This window comes from Ursus arctos, unplaced genomic scaffold (assembly GCF_023065955.2).
Source record: "Ursus arctos isolate Adak ecotype North America unplaced genomic scaffold, UrsArc2.0 scaffold_32, whole genome shotgun sequence".
NCBI classification, from domain to species: Eukaryota; Metazoa; Chordata; class Mammalia; order Carnivora; family Ursidae; genus Ursus; species Ursus arctos.
The window spans coordinates 19,180,679-19,200,276 of record NW_026623008.1 but is presented as its reverse complement, the minus strand read 5'-3'; the positions used below and the strand labels follow the sequence as shown (position 1 = coordinate 19,200,276).

The following is a 19,598-nucleotide window of genomic DNA, read 5'->3' as shown; positions in this document are numbered from 1 at the left end:
CAGAGAGAGAGACAGCCAGCGAGAGAGGGAGCACAAGCAGGGGGAGTGGGAGAGGAAGAAACAGGCTCCCAGAGGAGGAGCCTGATGTGGGGCTCGATCCCATAATGTCGGGATCACGCCCTGAGCCGAAGGCAGACGCTTAACGACTGAGCCACGCAGGCGCCCCTTCTAATGCAGTCTTTTAAAACTCAGTGCTGAGAAGTAAACTTTCCAGACATGATCTGATCAGCAGAGTAGACCACCGAACCATAAGCTGCACATTATTTCTTTCAATATAGCCAAAGGCCAAAAGTATCTTCAGTAGCTAAATCTTTAAGACTACGGTCCATTAAAATTTCTGGAACTTGCTTCAAAGCTGAGTCGCTCCAACCTCTCCTTCAACAATCATGTGCTACTTAGGGGCCAAGTTAATAGATGATGGAGATTTTCAAGCAAAGGCAAACTGATCTGGCTATGAGCTTTTGGGGGACCACTTACACAGGGGTAACTGAGCTGAGAGGCGGAGGCAGCAGGCCCCTAAGAAAGAGTCGGCACATAGTCTCTACCCCTCGTGGACTGTGCTTGCATAGACACGGCTGCTGCATCTGAAGGAGACAGACCCGTAACTGCAAGGCAAGGTTCTAGCCCAGAGGAGCGGGAGTACCTGGCAGATTACCAGGGCAGCAGCTTATGCTCACGGACACAAGGCAGAAGTCCAGCGCTCTGAACAGGGGCACAGGTGAAGTTCTCACCACAGCTAGATAGCCTGGACTTTCCTCTAGGCACTTCAGAGAGTAAGAACCACACAGGCTGGCAAAGCCAGGGACAGAAGAGGAAGGGACAGCCAATGTTACCAGGCACAGCCCAGATACACCTCTCCGGGTTCCCCACCCCCGCCCCTGCTCCAGTTCTCTGGTACCAGCACGGCTACGAGTGGGGAGGAGCCCCACTAAATCCGTCCTGTGGGTGCAATCACAGTTTTCAGGCCGACACAAACACAACAGTGGTCGCAAACCACTTACCTGCCAGAGCAAGAAGTCGCTGAGCCTCACTTCCCCAGAAGTCCGTATCAAGATGTCAGGTTGAGGAGAGTGGTTGGTATAGAGGCACTTATCGAGCAGAGACTCAGAGACATCACTAAGGCGAGTGGGGAAGAGACAAAGGTAAGCACACATCTCTTTTCGGATTATTCTCACGGTGAACTCGTACGTAAGGCTTCCCAGTTTATAGAACACCATTAGCCAATATAGGCGGGGGCCCTTAACATTCAAATGAACCTATAATTTTAATCCTCAGAACTACCATAAGGTATTCCGATCCTCATTTTAATACATAAGGAAACTGAGGCCAGAGAAGATAAATAACTTGCCCAAAGTCATTTCACTGCAGGTCTAAAACCAGATGCACATGCTAGAACGTGTCCTTCACTTGAAATATCTTGTTTTTTAAAATGCATACATCTGGGGCGCCTGGGTGGCTCAGTCAGTGAAGAGTCTCACTTCAGCTCAGGTCATGATCTCAGGGTCCTCGGAGGGAGCACCGAGTCGGGCTCTGCACTCAGCGAGGAGTCTGCTTCTCCCTCTGCCTCTGCCCCGCCCCTGCTCGTGCGCATGCACACACTCTCTCAAATAAATAAATAAAATCTTAAAAAAAATAAAAAAATTAGGGGCGCCTGGGTGGCACAGCGGTTGAGCGTCTGCCTTCGGCTCAGGGTGTGATCCCGGCGTTCTGGGATCGAGCCCCACATCGGGCTCCTCTGCTATGAGTCTGCTTCTTCCTCTCCCACTCCCACTGCTTGTGTTCCCTCTCTCGCTGGCTGTCTCTATCTCTGTCAAATAAATAAATAAAATCTTTAAAAATAAAAAAATAAAAAAATTAAATAAAATACATACATCTGACCCTGCAATTTGATACAATACTAATGCAACTATTTTTAGTAAAGATAAATCTAAATGCACTGATTGGGAAAGATGTCTCAGAGCTAATATTAAATGAAAAAAACAAGCTTCGGAAAATACACAGTGCAGGACACCTGGGAGGCTCAATCAGTTAAGTGTCCAACCCTTGATTCTGGCTCAGGTCTTGATCTCAGGGTCATGAGATCAAGTCCTGTTTTGGGCTCCACACTGGGTGCCCAGGTGGTTAAGCCTGCTTAAGATTCTTTCTCGCCTTCTTCCTCTGCCCCCCTACCCCCTCTTAAAAAGAAAAAAAGAAAAAAGAAAATACAGAGTGCAGGGGCGCCTGGGTGGCTCAGTTGGTTAAACACCTACCTTCGGCTCAGGTCATGATCCCAGGGTCCTGGGATCAAGCCCCGCATTGGGCTCTCTGCTCAGCGGGAGTCTGCTTCTCCCTCTGCCCTCCCCCCATGTGCGCTCTCTCTAAAATAAATAAATAAAAATTTAAGAAATAAAAATAAAAAATAAAGAACAAAGCTTAGAAAGACATACACCATACTCTTAATGGTGATTACTTCTGGAAGGTTCGATAAGAAGGAAAGACTATCTCTTTTTTACTTTATGTACTTCCATTATTGTTTGAATGTATTATAAAGGACATTTTTTAGGGGCACCTGGGTGGCTCAATCAGTTAAACATCTGCCTTCGACTTGGTTGTGATCCCAGGGTCCTGGGACTGAGTCCTGCATCAGGCTCCCTGCAGAGCAGGGAGCCTGCTTCTCCCTCTGCCTCTCTGTTTCTCATGAATATTTAAATACAATATTTTTAAGAAAAGAACATTTAAAAAAAAGATTATTTGAGAGAGAGAGAGAGAGAGGGAGAACGCATGTGTGCACGGGGTGGGGAGGAAAGGGGGAGAGGGGGACAGAGTCTCAAGCAGACTCCCGGGTGAGTGCAGAGCCTGACCCGGGGCTCAATCCCACGACCCCAAGATCATGACCTGAGCCGAAATCAAAAGTCAGCCGCTTAAGGGGCGCCTGGGTGGCACAGCGGTTAAGCGTCTGCCTTCGGCTCAGGGCGTGATCCCGGCGTTACGGGATCGAGCCCCACATCAGGCTCCTCCGCTATGAGCCTGCTTCTTCCTCTCCCACTCCCACTGCTTGTGTTCCCTCTCTCTCTGGCTGTCTCTATCTCTGTCAAATAAATAAAAAGTCAGCCACTTAACCAACTGAGCCATCCAGGTGCCCCTAAAGAACATTTTCAAAAACTTTTAAGTCATATGGACCATGAAACACTGCAAAAAATCCGTATTACTTAGGATTTTAAAAAACAGCAAAATGATCAGCCCTCCCATATCTGTTAAGAGCTACTTTCCCAAGCAGATGGACATTTAGAAAGGAGATGGAATGGAGGAAGAACGGGGACTGCCACCACTTATCTGAGGTAAGACACTCCTGTCCATGGAAAAAAGATATTTGCAAGGCTGGTTGTCTGTTGGTTCTAAGAACACTGTTTACCTGTCCCACCAAGCACCAAGAGGCAGAATTTGGAATCTCCAAGTGGTAAGACTTGCACCTTGGGAGGGATCTGGAAGATAAAATTTCTTGGTGGGAAGATTCTTTTAGGAGCACAGTTTAAAAAGCAGAAAGATCTGGGCTTTTTTTTTTTTTTTTTTTTTTTAAGTATTTGGCGGGGGGGGGGGCGGGGGAATCGAGCATAAGCTGGGGGAGGGGCACAGGGAGAGGGAGAGAGAGAATCTCAAGCAGACTCCCTGCTGAGTGCAGAACCCAACTTGGGGCTTGATCTCACAACCCTGAGATCATGATCTGAACCGAAATCAAGAGTTGGACACTCAACCAACTGAGCCACCCAGGCACCTGTGGGTTGAGTGTTTAAAATGAGACTGCATTTACCAACTGTGTGCCTTTGGGTCCTCTTTTTGCAAATCACAGAGGGAGTTTTATTTTTTGTACCATCACATGAGAAACAATATTCACTTTTGAACTGCAAGAGGAAGGGCTCTAGTTCAGATTTCCCTGAAAATCTGATAGTCTTGTCTTAGCAGCATGGTTTTAATTCTCCAAGAAATCTGAAACCCTGTACAATCAATATAATTTCTCAGCTCTCTTATCTTTGAAATGGGCACATTTGTCCTATCCACTTATAGGTTACTGTGAGGATCAAATCAAATGAAATAACAGGGGCGCCTGGGTGGCTCAGTTTGCTAAGCGTCCAACTCTCGATTTCGGCTCAGGTCATGATCTCAGGGTTTTGAGTTTGGCCCTGTGTCCGACTCCATGCTGGGCGTGGAGCCTGCTTAAGATAGCTCTCTTCCTCTCCCCCCACCCCCTAAAAAAAAAAATGAAGTAACAGACTTGAGTGTACCTTAGGAATTAATTATAAAGTACTATGTAAGTAAAGAAGAAGAAATGTTATTTCCTGGTCCCACCACTTTGCGTGTGGCTTCAGAGCCCCACTTACTCTAAGTTTCAAATGTGTCTGCAAAAGGTTTGTTCCACCCACTTCAGGCAGGAGGCAGAATTCTTATCAAAAATGAGGTAACTCTGGGGGGGTGGGAGGAGATGAAATCGACAAAATGAAAATAGAACGTCTGTGCTATGGCCAACAAAACCCCATCATCACATGGCATTAGCTGTCTACATGAAGACTTTTAAGAAATATATATATTTTTAAAAGTAATCTCTATACCCAGTGTGAGGCTGGAACCCACACCCTGAGATCAAGAGTCTCATGCTCCACTGACTCAGCCCGCCAGGCGCCCCAAGAAATAATTTCTATTAAATAAAAGTAAAAAACCAACTTTCACCTATAAAATTAGTTTACTACTTTATTTGGCAAGAATAAGGTGAAATGGACACATCCAGACCCAGAGCCTGAGGTAACAATCCAAAATGCTGACAAGAGTTAAGTTTATACAGAAGGGGGAATGAACCAGGAGAGACTGTGGACTCTGGGAAACAAACTGAGGGCTTCAGAGGGGAGGGGGGGTTGGGAGAGGCCGGGGATGGGTATTAAGGAGGGCACGTATTGCATGGAGCACTGGGTGTTATACGCAAATAATAAATCATGGAACACTGCATCAAAAACTGGGGAGGTACTGTATGGTGACTAATATAACAAAATAAAAATTATTTTAAAAAAATTAAAAAATTAAAAAAAAAATCACCTCGTGATCAAGAATCAAAAACAAAAAAAGAGTTAAGTTTATAGGCTTCACTGTAGCATTATTTGTAATAATGAGAAATTAGAAAGAGCCTATGTAACCAACAACTTGAACGATGAAGTCAATTAAAGCACATATATTCCGCAGCCATTAGAAATAACGAATGACATGACGAATTATTAGAAACGCGAGTGCTCATATTACAACATCAAGTGAACAAAAGCATGATTCAGGTGGTAAAGTATTCACAGTGTGATTTCTTTTGTTACAAATACTTATGTCATTATTGGATTTGTGTTTTAAAAAGAGGACCGACTGAACGTCGAACCACAACTGATCACTGCTCTCGTCAGCACCAGCCCAGCCCGCACATCCATGAGCGTGGTACCCAGCACCACGGGTGACGCATGTGTGGACATGAAGCCGATTGTGAGCTGTGGGCGAGTGAGCCCCAGGACACATTCAGCTCTGAATTCTTGCTCTTCCAGCACAGCACCTTCTTGGGACGAGGAAGACTTGATGCATGTTTGAATAAATGAGTGAATGAATCACTGAAAATAGATCTCAGAAGCAAAGACATGTTGTTTTTCTGAATGTGCGGAGCTTACAGGCTAAAAAAGTTTTTGACAATGTACGTGCATTCAACCTAGAACCCAAACACAGGTAACAGACACTGTCACGACTTGACAGGAAAAATCAACTCAGTTGGTTAAACTCACACACACATATTTAAGCAAACAAGAAGAGCTAGAAAGACATACTTAAAATCAAAGTGTTACCAGGAGTGTTGCTGATCGTGGAAGACCTAAATTTTCATCCTTATATACCCAGTGGCCTGCAAATCCTCTCTGATGAACATGTATGACACTTATAAAAGTATGTGCGTATTGGGGCTCTGATTAGCCCAGTCCGAGTAGAACACCAATCTTTCTAAGCTTGCAGCCTCCTTACCCTGGTGACCCTGCCCCACCCATGCCATATCTATCTGCTTGACTAATCCCACGTAGGAAAGTTCCTAAGTCACACAAGGCAAAGAAAATGAATATGGGAAAATTTGCTGGGCAAGAAGGAGAAGAAAACGGCCAGTGGTTGTCGCTGTGGTATGAGTAACAAGAACACTGAACAAGCAGCAAGATCAGAGTTCTAGTCCTGGGCACGAACACACACAAATCCATTGGCTAAAAGCTTTTTCTTTTCGGCATAAACATTTGTCTCTTTAAATGAAACATTAACTGGAAAGCACAATAATACTGTGAACAACTATGAAATCACCCGACAGGTCAAGAACCAGAAAATCACAGGAACCGGCATCTTCGCATCCAACCTTCTTCCCCTTCCATCTCTCACCTTCCTGCCTGCCCCCTGCCGACTTAACCAGCATCTTAATTTCTTCCCCAACAGTTCATTTTCAATCCACAGCTTAACTGACCTCTCTATACCATTCAACACGGTTGCTCCCACCAATGCCCGCATCGTCCCAACCTGCACCAGCAAATTCCCTCTTCTCTTGGCTTCTGTGATACTCACTGCCCGGTTTTCTCCCTGCCTTTCTGGTTATTCATCCTCTTTTTTCCTCAAGGTTCCTTCTCCTCTACCCAGCCAGCAGAACTTAGAGTTTCTCAAAACTCCATCCTCAGCCCTCTCTCCCTCTCACTCTAGACTCTCCTTGATGTCCTCATGCCCTCTTTGCTTCGGTTACCAACTACTCACAGAGGACCTCCACACCGATATGTCCAGTCCCCACCTCTCCTCGCAGGCTGTTGACCCGACATCCATGTTCAACATCTATGGTACATCCCAAATCAGAATGCTGACCTTCCTCCTCACACTGGATCCTCCCTCAGGGGTCCCTGGCACAGGGAAGGGCACCGCTATGCACCGTTTCAGAAGTCAAAAACCCTGGAGTCACTCATAACACACCCTTTTCCCAGACTTGGCCCATCAAGGCCTCTTGATTTTATCCACTTCATAACACGATGCAGTCTATTTGACCTCTTCCTCCCCCCCGACCCCACCACACAAGCTCCACATGGGGTAATCTCTACCCGACTTACTATGTACTTTTATTTTTATTGTTCCTTGGAGAGGAAAAGGATTTACAGAATAGCCTTAAAAACTCTCTCCTTGGGGCACCCGGGTGACTAAGTTGTTAGGCGTCTGCCTTCAGCTCGGGTCGTGATCCCAAGGTCCTGGGATCAAGCCCTGCATTGGGGTCCCTGCTCGATGGGGAGCCTGCTTCTCCCTCTGCCTGCTGCTCCCCCTGCTTGTGCTCTCTCTGTCAGATAAATAAATAAAATTTTAAAAAACAAAACAAAACAAAACCCTCTCTCCTTTTCTGCTTATCTAATTTCATTCTCACTGAGGAACTTTCTGATTTTTTTTTTAAAGGTTTTATTTATTTATTTGACAGAGATAGAGACAGCCAGCGAGAGAGGGAACACAAGCAGGGGGAGTGGGAGAGGAAGAAGCAGGCTCATAGTGGAGGAGCCTGACGTGGGGCTCGATCCCGTAACGCCGGGATCACGCCCTGAGCCGAAGGCAGACGCTTAACCGCTGTGCCACCCAGGCGCCCCAAGGAACTTTCTGATTTTTAATTTAGTTTCCCAGGTAAATCAAATTATACACAAGAAAGGAATCAGACAAATTCCTGAGTCCCAAGGTCCTAGATGAGAGAAGAAAAGGAAGGCATTCTGGAATCAGACAGCTCTAGAGATGAGTCAGCTCTGGCGCTCACTAGCAGAATGGCCTCGGTAAAGACGATCTAATGTTCAGTTCAGTTTTCCCATCTATAAAATGCAGAAAACACTTGAACCTCTCACACATGAGATTAATGACTGAATAAAATACAGAACATAACACATCATCTGGGTTATTCCTGCTGTTATTTTACTCTTGCTATTATTAGTTTATTAATATTATTACCAAATGTTACACTAACAATAACACGAAAGGACTGAGAGGCTAGATGGCTTCCAAAGTCTCTCCTGCTCTAATAGTTAGGATTCCACATGCTGCTTGTGATGAACAATTTTCTTTTTGAAAAATACCTGAATCTTGCATGTAACTGTAATATGAGAGACCTAAAGGACTATACCCCCAACAAGCTGCATTCCTGAAAAATCATTCGACGAAAAACACTGCCAAAAGGCCAGGAGGACATCTTTTTTTTAATATTGTATTTACTTATTTATTTTTTAAAATATTTTACTTTTAAAGTAATCTCTACAACCCAATGTGGGCTTGAACCCACGACCCCGAGATCAAGAGTCACATGCTCCACTGACTGAGAGCCAGGTGCCCCATGGAGGACATTTTTTTTTTTTTAAAGACTTTATTTATTTGAGAGAGAGAGAGAGAGCACATGAGCAGAGAGAAAAAGAGAGAAGCAGACTCCCTGCTGAGCATGGAATTCAACATGGGGCTCAATCCCAGGACCCCAAGATCACGACTTAAGACAAAGTCAGACGCTCAACCGACTGAGCCATCCAGGCACAATGGAAGGCATCTTTTTTTTAAAAAATTTTAGGGGCACCTGGGTGGCTCAGTCAGTTGGGCATCTGCCTTCGGCTCAGGTCGTGATCTTGCGCATGGTCCTGGGACCAGGCCCCATGTCAGGCTCCCTGCTTGGTGTGGGGTCTGCTTCTCCCTCTCCTCTGCCCCTCCCCCCTGCTCATTCTCCCCCTACCCCCACACCTCAAAAAAAGAAATGTTTAAAATCTTTTAAAAAATGTTTTTAATTTCAGAGGCACCTGGCTGGCTCAGTCAATGGAGCATACAACTCTTGATTCAGGGTCATGAGTTCGAGTCCCACCATAGGTGTAGAGATTACTTAAAAATAAAATCTTTAGGGGGAGCCTGGGTGGCACAGCGGTTGGGCGTCTGCCTTCGGCTCAGGGCGTGGTCCCGGCGTTATGGGATCGAGCCCCACATCAGGCTCCTCCGCTATAAGCCTGCTTCTTCCTCTCCCACTCCCCCTGCTTGTGTTCCCTCTCTCACTGGCTGTCTCTATCTCTGTCAAATAAATAAATAAAATCTTTAAAAAAAATTAAAAAAAATAAAATAAAATCTTTAAAAAAAAATTAATTCCAATATAGTTAACATACAGTGTTATATTAGTTTCAGGTGTAAGGACATCATTTTTCAGTGAACGCCACAACCTTGCTACCTGCTACACCATTTTTCTGGGGCTTCTTGGGGTATGGTGAACACAGAAATTCTGAAGCAGGCTACGCTAAGCCTATCCTAAGCTCTACATGGGGACGGTCATGCCCCTAAATCCGTCTACATGCATCCTGATCTGACTTCCAGCCCAAGGACATGGCTTAGGAGGGGCACACTGGTTTCTCTATTGGTTACCATGCTAAACAAGTAGGGATACCTGGGATCCAGCAGGCCTTGCTCCACTCCCCAGGCCATCTCTCTCACAGCATTACTGATCTCGTGACGGGATGTGTAAGCAAAGCAGACATTTAGGAAACACCTGAGTAGGGAAGAAGCGAATAATTTAGCATAGGACAGGGACTAAGGACTGGAGTCACTGCTTACAGAGTACTGCTTCCCCAGAAGAACACACCCCCCCCAAATGTGAATCGTGGTCATCCCTCAGAGGTGAGATTATGAATTCTTTACATTTTCCAACTTTGCTTAGAATAAACAAGTTATCAGTTTTGTAATAAGGCGAACACTAAATGACCCTTTTACCCCCTAACCCTCTCTCCTTCTACTGCCAACCAGCTTTCAGAGGATGCGAATCCACTGTGATATTAGCACAAGCAAAGGAGAATAGGAAGGAAATTTGATGCAATCCAGTCCACTGCCAAACACATATTATATTCCAAAGGCGCATATAATGAAGTTTGCATTACTGAACTCTGTTCAGCTCTGCATCTGCAGGACCTCCCAATGTCAACCTCTCCATGGGTTAAAGAAGCGGGACAGAAAAAGAATTTCTTGAAGGATCTGTCTTCAGAGACAGAGATACACTGTAGACAGAGACAGAATATATTATAACGTGGGGTTATCAGGCAGGTCCTGGAGAACTCTGATCCAGAGCTCAAGGGCATATCCACAGCTTATCCATCCTATACACTCACTTCCACCCTAGCCCCTGTCAAGTAAAATAATAATGATTATTATGTATATGTGCATATGTGAACATATGATATGTTTGTATCATGGGGGGTAGGCACATAAAGGAGGAAGAGGATGAAAAACTGTATGTGTAAGTTTGCACACATTTGACAAGGTGTTAAGAACCATCTCTGGTCTGCCCTGCAGACGGAGGACGTCTCTAAGCAACCCAAACCCCTCCTGGCCTCTTGTACCAAATGCAGACCATGAAAGGCCCAGCATGTCTCCCGAAGCTAGCAGGGAGTCAAAGACTGCTCCGCGTCGCTAAGGGGAAATGGGAACACTTACTTGTTATAATTCTTGGTGGCCTGCACCGCCTGTGCAATCAGCTCCTGGAGATCCAAGGGCAACAAATGCAGATCGCCCAGGACCCGGATACATACCCCGTGCTTCTGCAGTTTCTCCCTGATCGGGAAAAGGAGGCAGGGTTGGGACAGAGAGCCTGTGGAGCTGGAGAAGTGCTAGCGCTCCACTCCTAGCTCCTAAGTGCTGCCCTATGTGTCGGGCTCTGTTCCGCATGCAGTGTGTCACCGTGTGCCCTTCAACAACTCTGACCCAAGTCCACTACATTTCCCATTCTACAACAGGAAACGGAAGCTCAGACAGGACAGTCAGACAGACACGGCCCAAGGTCAGACAGCCATCAAGGGTGGTATCAGAACTGAAACCCAGGTCTGCCTGATCTGAGAACCCGAACCCAAACTCTTTATCACACATGACATCGCTTCACGTGGCCTTGTCGGCAAGTTACAGTTTATGTATCCTGTCCCGTTTTGACAAGTCAAGGGCAGGAGCTATACTATTCGTTACTTCCGTACCTTCTGGTAAAAGATGTTAATAACAGCAACATCTCACATTAATTTTATGTTTATTAAGTGCCAGACATGGGTCTAAGTGCTTTACATGCATCAATACGTTCCATCCTTACACCAAGCTTGGAAACAGACACCATTATCATTCCCCTTTTACAGGTGAGGAAACTGAGGCACAGGGAGGTTAGGTAATTTGCTCAACATCAGATAAGTGGTGAGTGGAGAGCTGAATTAGAACCTAGGGAGCCTGGTTCCAGGGTCTGTCCTCTTCATCATGGCCTCTCACTGCCTCCATACAGTATTCCCAGACTCTGCACAGCGGGCCGAGTTCAGTTACCCAAGCGGCTTCCCTCACCTGGCGACGCTATGGAGAAACCGAATGACTAGCATTTGGAAAATGGGAACTTAATACCAAGAAGTACCCTGTAGGGCAGGCAGGTCCTGGAGATCCCTGATTCAGAGTGCAAGGCGGCATTCACAGCGGATCCACTCTGTAACCCACATCACTTCGCTTCCAGAGCGAAGCAAGATCTAACCCTCTGTTTTTGAGAATCTACTGAAGCCGCTACTGGAGACAAATGTATACTTGTATCAGGGCAAAACCAGAAGAAAATAGCTAGATTCAAGGCCTAGAGCCAGCACTTTCTAGCTGACCTTGTATAAACACTTAGCCTCTCGAGCCTCAGTTTCCCGCACCCTGTGAACCGGGGGTGATAACCATCCCTGCCGTGCTCTCCACACTGGCTTGTGTTGAATGAGAGAAGGTACCTGAAAGTGCTTATTCTCAGACAACAGGCGGGTTACTTGAGTGAGGTCCACAGGGAAGGAGAGGCAAAAGCCCTGGTGAGGAGCGAGATCTGGGTTCCCAGTCTGGTTCTGCCATGGGCTTGCTGTGTGACCAAGGGCACGCCTTGCACTTCTATCCACTAGGGTTGCTTCCCAACTGATGAAACTGAACTAGGCCCGTGGTTTTCCAACCTTCCGTTAGCCAAGAACTCTTTCTTCAAGTCACACATTAAACAGAAGCCCAATACATAAAAGAGCTAAATGCCAACCAGCACCCTGGGCCTCATTCCCTATGGCTTCTTTGCACACTCACTCCTCAGAACTCTGAGGTTCTGTTGCACGTTGTCGGAAAACCACTGGTAAGACTTCTTCTGGTTCTGTCCAGGACTCTAACACTTAAGACCACTTTCTCTACTGCTGCCTGATTAGAGCAATCCCAGCAGCACCTCTGCTGCCATGCATTTTGATCCTTCAGGAACTCTAAGATTACCTCCTGTCTTTCGGACCACAGTGTAGCAGACAAGAGCTCAGCTCTGGAGTTGGAAAGATCTTGTCTGTCTTGGCTCTGCCTGTCTGATAGCTGTGTGACCCAGGAGACACACCTAAACTTCTCTGGTTTTCACTTTCCTCCTCTCTACAACTGGGATAATAATCTCTTTCTCACAGGATAATGTAAATATTAAACGAAAATACATGCCAGGCTTAGGGCCTGGCACATAGTATGAGCACTTTAAAAAGGTGAAGTACAGAAGAATGTGAACATCTGGAAAGTGCCCCCAGTGCCTCCAACCCCAGCCCTTGGGCGGGAACTCTGAGCCACATGGACTCTGCTGGGGACCAGGAAGCCGGGTCTGTGGCCAAGTCTATTATCCTACATGGACAGAGGGAAGCCTGGCTACCATCCCCATCCCAAAATCCACACTGGGACAGAAATGACCAAATTGTTCTGAGCCCAGCTCCACTGGTGCCCTAGGCTCTCTGTTTTCTCATCTCCCTGGGTCCTGGTACGGGGAAGAGCTGGACAGAAAAGGGTTGTAATGAAGAGTCTGGGGCAGTCCTGGCTGGGATGTTTCCAGGCTTTGAAGCAAATAATCTCCATCAAACTTCCTCTTTGTCCCTCTTTGTTGCTCCCTAAGTTAGTAAGCTTAGTGACGGCTAAGAACAGTACTCAGTTTTCCCCATAAAAGCCTCATCCACGTCATCCTGTCCCTTACAAGAGAATACACAGGGCAGCATAGTAATGTTTTAGGATGACTACTTGGCAGAAAAGGACTTTTCCAACATTTCTTTCATGCTACTCCCCTGATCACAGTTTATTGGTTGTAGGGTAGAAATCTAAGGTGAGCTATTAATTAAGGGCTTTAGTTCATTCTGGGCTGCTCTCTTGAAGCAGAGAAAGGTGGAGTGCAGAGAGTAGGAAGGGGCCCTATCTAACGGATTTCAATTCCTGGTTTCGGTTTTGCTTAAAGCTGGTTATACGTGTCCTTTAATTCTGTGAAATACCTCTCTATCCTCAGATAAATGCCCCCTGAAGAAAAAAAAGGGGGAAGAAAAACTAGCTTTGCCACAGGTGCCATCAAAGCGATCTGACATTAAAATAAGCCTGAGATAAGAGAGTTGAGGGTTAGTGTGGGGCTGGAGGTGGTGTAAGAGCACACTCCATCCTCCGAGAGAATCTTACTGTTCTTCCATCAGGCGGCTGAACTTCTGCCGGGCCAGGTCCATTAGCCCATCGACCTCACTCTTGGAGCGTTTGAAGTTCTCAATGCTGAACGCGTAGACCGTCACCTCTAGGACGCCCAGGTTCAAACACCAGCGCAGGGTCTGGGAGGGAGAAGGCAAGGAGCTAGGGTACAAGGAAGAGCAGGAAGGGAAATAAGATGCCTCCGCTCCGGCTCAGCACTGGAGGTGAGAGGCAGGCTTTTCTCCTCCCAAACCACGTAAAGGTAGGATACACCAGTGTTTCTGTCAGAATAACAAACCAAGTAAACAGAAAGCCACCACCTGAGAAACTGAAAAATGTGAATTAATGAGTACCGCTCTGCGGCTGCTACTGTGGTTTACTAGAATGAACTATTTACTGACAGAGTACAGATCTAGGTTCTAGTCCCCAGCTCCAACAGGCACTTGCTATGTGACTGCAGGCAAACCATTTAACCTCTGTGGGCCTAAGGCTCCTTATCTATAAAACAGGAACACCATCCATCACTCTCAAGGTTGCTGAAGGACAATATAAAACACAAGGTATCAGGGGCTCCTGGGTGGCTCAGTTAAGCGTCTGACCTCAGCTCAGATCATGATCTTGGGGTCCTAGGAATGAGCCCCATGTTGGGCACCACGCTCAGCAGGCAGTCTGCTTGTCCCTCTCCCTCTGCTCCTCCCCCTGCTCATTTTTCACCCCCCCCCCAAATAAATAAGTAAAATCCTAAAAAACCCACAAGGAATTATTACTCTCAGCATAAGTTTATTTTTTCTGTTAGACTGACAGGCTGATGAGTTATAACAAAGACATCGAGTACACAGCTGTGCAGCATTTAAGTCTACGAAGGGTTTTCACATATGTTATTTCATTCGATTCTCTGAACCACCTCTTGAGAGTGGCATTGCTGTCTTCATGCCTACTTTACAGAGAAAAACTGAGGTTCAGACAGTGGAAGAAATGTGTCAGAAGGCCACAACTCTACTGTATGAGTCCATTATATAAGGTTCTGGAACAGCAAAAACTAACCTCTAGTGATAGAAATCAGAACAGTGGTTGCCTCAAGAGGGGAAGACGAGGTGGGATAGGGTTTCAGTGGGAAGGGAGGGGCACAAGGGAACTTTCTGGAGAGATGGAAATGTTCTATATCTTGACAGGGGTATGGATTAGATGGGTAAATGCAACTGTCAAAACTCCACCTTGTGCATTTCACCGTATGAAATTCTACCCCAATGAAAAGCGAAGTGAAACTCATACTTAAACCCAGTCGTCTGAGGCTGCTCTAACCCAGAACCGCTAAAGGCAGAGAACTAACTAGAGCTGAGAATAATAGTGTTGAGACAGGGAGCCTGGAGGTTAAAGGTAGGGGACAGAAGACATTCAATCAGAACTGAACGTGAAGAAAAAAAGCTGAAAAGAGCTGCCTTTCTAACCCCTTAACAGACATACACACAACCCAATTCGTTGCCACCTTGGAAAAATTACCAGTGAGAACCTGACACTTGAATGGAGTCAGGCTGCACAGACTACGGGGAGGCCACCTTTTGGCTGGCACATCTGGGTTGGAACCTACCACTGACCAGTCAAGATATCTGCTTATGATAACGATGCCAACTTTTTGAGTACTTTATGCCAAATCCTTTGCCACGTGCTTTTCGTCGTGCCATCTTATTTCGTCCTTACATAATCTCCGGAGGTAGAAATTATTGTTGTCCTTATTTTATTGACAAAGAAACCAAGGCAAAGGGAAGCTGTCTAAGTTGCTGCAGGTCACAAAGCCAGGAAGTGGCAGAGCAGGGGTGCCGACAAGTTCTAAGTGACCCCAGAGCTTAATTAAGCTCCGAAGCACTGGGCAAACTGCTTCGTGCTTAGTCACAAAAGAGAAGCTGGGGTCAACAAACCCAAAGACCTCCTCAGGGTGTTCAACTGAGCCCCACATCCACTCACTCAAGGCAAAGAATATCACTGCCCTGGTATCAGGCCATGTTCTTGTGCTGGGAAGCTGAGGTCTGTCCAGACCGTATTTCCATTGTTCTTAAAGTTAGCTTCATGAGGACAGACGATATTCCATTCTTATTGTTATTTCATGTTTTCCAATTTGCAACATGCATTAAATGCATAAAATGCCCTTGATCTTAGTTTAGAGTGATGACCCAGGTTGTCTGGCACTTTTCCCAGTTTAAGCACTAAAAGGCCTCATGCAAACCAGGATAGGCAGTCGCCCTACCTCTGCTCCAGAAATGTTACTTCAAAAAATTTATTCTAAAATGGAACTAATTATAAGATCTGATAATGGTGAAGCAGCTACACAAATTATGTCAGATCCTCATAATAAAATATTCTATAGGCATTAAAACATATAGTTAAAAAGCTATATACCAACCTAGAAAAAGACTTGCCAAAATACCACGTAAAATAAGGTTACTAAAAATACATGTGTAATTTTACAAACGTTAAGTCATGTTAGAACACATTACAAGGACTGGGATGAATCACAGAAAACTATAAACTGCTGGTTTACTGAGGTGGTAAGAGAAGTCAATGTTGTTCTTATTTCTAATATTCTGTGATGATTCACTATATAACTTAATTTCTGTTAATGTTGATAAGAGACCTATAGCAAGCAACAAAACAAACAGCTATAAAAAAAAAAATACTCTCAAACCACAGGAAACTAAGGGCCTGATTTTGTAGCTATAGTCCAATTCTCCACAGACTGTTCCCACTGGGTTTTGCCACCCACACTTACCTCAGCCAGCTTGTTGAAGCCCTGTGAGTGGCCTTCCTGCCGCTCCACTTGGCATTTCCTGGCATAGCGACGGTTTCCATCCATTATAAAGGCAATGTGTTTGGGCATTGGGCCCGCCTGTGAAGTAAGAAGACGAATGATGCATACAGGCAGACACTACACCCCAGGCTGTTAGGCTTGAGTTCAATGATAAAAGCCCCCCTGAGGAAGGGAACTGGGTATTCTGAGCTTTTGACTCAATAAGTGGGTATTAAGTGCTTTTACTTATTTATTTATATTCATTTATATTGAGCACTTACTACATGCCAAGTATTATGCTAGGCTTTTTATACTTCATCTCAGTTTTTTTTTCATATAAACCTATAAAGTAAATATAATTAGCTTCATTTCATGGGCGAAAAAGCAGGCTCAGAGGGGTCAAGTGACTTGCACAAGTCACCCAGCTAAGAAAAGGCAAAGCGGTCATTCAAACTGAGGTCTGTATGCTTTCAGAGTTCGTCTTTTAACCACACACGCTTGACCACCACTTTGCTTTCATGTCTCCACCTGGAAAGCAGAGGAACGATACTGCCAGCTGTGGTCCAGTGGCAAGGGTATCCCCCGCAGAAAAGAGGAATCCACTCTATCCAATCGCTGCCACACAGGGAAGGGGGCTCGACGTTGCTCTTCTAATTACACAAGAGAAGCCAAGCATTGGGATTTTTATCAAAATGTAAATGTCAGCAGCCATTTCAAAGCAAACAAAAAAGACATTTTGGGGACCCAATAAAATGTCTTATCTGGCTTACCGCAGCCTTTTGTTGTCTATCACAGCAAAAATACACTCCTTAGCCTAATTTCCCTCACTGAAGGGTCTCGTCACTGACTGCTTCCCCCATGCTTCTCCAACATTTTCAGCTTTTGTCCTCCACGTGTCGTCTTTTTTTTTTCTTTTTTTAAGATTTATTTATTTGACAGCCAGCCAGCGAGAGAGGGAACACAGGCAGAGTGGGAGCGGAAGAAGCAGGTTCCCAGTGGAGGAGCCTGATGTGGGGCTTGATCCCAGGACTCCAGGATCACGCTCTGAGCCAAAGGCAGACGCTTAACGACTGAGCGACCCAGGCGCCTCTGTCCTCCACGTGTAGTCTTAAAAAACTTCCAGTCAAGTCATGAAGCTTGTTCTTCCCAACACACGACTGCAATGGTTCCCCAAGAAGATGCTTTCTATTTCCTGGCCTGCCTGAGATCACTTGGCATTTGTGTGTGAATGTGTGTGGGGGGGTGGGGTATAAGGCTTGCTGACTCATAAATTCGCTGCTACCCACTGCCTGACACACTGTAGTTGAAAGACAAAACCAGGCTGTCTGGCTTCAATCTCAAACCCGTTCTGTGCAGAAAATATAACATTGTTGTGATCCCCAGAAAAACGCAGAGCCAAGATTTGGGGAAGTATGGGGGTGTAGGAAATAGAATGGTTGTAGTCTTCAAACAGCTGAAAACAGCCTCAATAATAGCAGTAATTAAGAACCGCTAGACACTGTGCTGTTTTCGGTGTATGTTTCATTTCATCCTCAAAACAACCATATAAAGTCACATGGTTAATAAATGATAGACTGAGACTTTCATTCTGTTTGTCTGTCTCTAGAGCCCAAACTCTTAATCATTATGCTCTACTGCAACACCAAGGAAAGATTATTCTATCTAAATCCAGAGAACAGTAAAAGAAAAATAGCTTAAAGTTCCAAGTAAAAAATTTCTGCTCCCTATAAAGAAGACATAACAGTCCAGGTTGCCCAATGACATTGGGAGGTCCTGGGGTTCCTGAAAATATGAAAGTTGAATAATAATCTGCCAGAAATGTAGACCTGGAAGTTACCTTGCAATTCAAAGACTCATTGGTTCCATTGTTAAACTCCACTTAACATCATGTGTTACTCAATTTTAATAATAGGTTTTGACACAACTAACCAGGAGGCCAGCAGGTACTCACCTTTATGATGTTGGCACAGAACCGTTCCCAGAGTGACAGCTCTCCTTCCTTGATCCATGACATAGCTCCTGCCCTCGCAGAAGATGAGCCCAGAACAAGAAGACACCAGCCAGGTAACCCTGGATAAACAACAAAGAGAATAAATCACTAGAACTTGCAAACAGCTTCGGATGACTTTGTAGGGATTTATCCGGACTGTGGAGAGCAGCCAGGTTCAGGATCCAAAAACACTGGTCTAAGCCTATAATTCTTCACCACCCAGAGTTTATAAGCCAATGAGACCTTCGGGGCAAAGGCCTTTCCTTGGTTTTGGCTTGTGGACCTTGCTGCTATCCCCTTTTCCTCGGTATCTGCACTGACTTTTCCTGAACATCCAAGTCTGCTTCCTGCCACATCACAGTGCCCACATCCTGATCCCTCCCCGCTTCGTCCTTCTCCATCTTCCCCAAGACCGTTTCCCATTCCGCGCTCCAACACACTAATCCCTTCAGGTGTCGCCCCCGTCACCTCCAACCTCAGTATTCCCCAAATTATTTATTCCCTCACTCATCTCTTTCATTGTCCCCTCTGTTTCTCCCACAGCTCCCTCCCCGCCCAGTCACCTCTCTCGCCTCCCGCTCGCCCTTTGAACCCAGCAACTGCTCTGCTCCGGCCGGCGCCTTCCAACTGCTCCACTTCCTCACGACGTGGCGCTGGAAGAGCACGTCATCGCTGGGCGCTGGAACACGCGCCCACCCGTCACCTAATGGGCGGGGCTCCGCCCTGCGCCTGCGGCCTGGGAGGAGGGGCGGTGCTAGCGTTCCGGGCGAAATCGGCGCTCCCGGGAGTCGAGAAGGGAGAGTGGGGGGAGGGAAGGAGATGGTGAGAGGGAGCTAGCGAGCGGCACGCTCACGTGACCGAGGGGGGAGGGCGAGCGGGCCCTGGGCCACGTGCTGGGGACCCGGCCTGCGGGGTAGCGATCACCTGGGGGAGTGGGGAGGGCTGTAGACCCAGATTGGGAGAAATCGGGCAGGCTGCCCTATATAGGGCAAGGGCTTTGCGGCTGCTGGTGGCAGGTTAGGACTGTTGAGAAATGGGGCTGGACAGTGTGTTGCTTGCTGGAAGGCCCAGGAAGTGGGCGTTGGGCTCCTGGTTCCAGACTTTAAAGTTCTGTTATTTATTGCTTGCCGTTTTATTTAGTGGATTTAACCGTTTGGTAACTTACTAGCCCTAGTCAGTCTCACAGACGAACTTAGTTATCAATCCACTTTGTACTGCTTTAAAGCACTCATATTTTAGTATCTTCGGATTCTCGGGACCTACCCAGAGCAACTCAAAATGGGGTTGAGGCTGGAGAGAGCTGTGCTCCAAGAATGACATAAAATAACTGAAAGGCCATCGATTAACCCTGAGAGA

General features: G+C 46.1%; 1 protein-coding gene across 3 annotated transcripts in view; it reads right to left on the bottom strand.

Annotated features, from left to right (window-relative positions):
* DHDDS (dehydrodolichyl diphosphate synthase subunit) overlaps window positions 1-18,904 on the bottom strand; it is a 29,890-nt gene extending 10,986 nt beyond the window's left edge. Inside the window, exons 1-7 of one of the 3 annotated variants that reach the window (XM_026516956.4) lie at window positions 18,806-18,904; window positions 18,204-18,322; window positions 16,235-16,351; window positions 13,468-13,610; window positions 10,477-10,593; window positions 9,437-9,538; window positions 1,002-1,116 (exon numbers count right to left, since the gene is read on the bottom strand). In XM_026516956.4, coding sequence (XP_026372741.1) covers window positions 1,002-1,116; window positions 9,437-9,538; window positions 10,477-10,593; window positions 13,468-13,610; window positions 16,235-16,351; window positions 18,204-18,266 — 657 coding nt within the window. In that variant the 5' untranslated portion in view covers window positions 18,267-18,322; window positions 18,806-18,904. The remainder of the gene's footprint in view (window positions 1-1,001; window positions 1,117-9,436; window positions 9,539-10,476; window positions 10,594-13,467; window positions 13,611-16,234; window positions 16,352-18,203; window positions 18,323-18,805) is intronic. The other 2 variants (XM_026516957.4, XM_026516958.4) reach the window with 2 other exon arrangements.
* Between the last annotated feature and the right edge of the window lie 694 nt (window positions 18,905-19,598).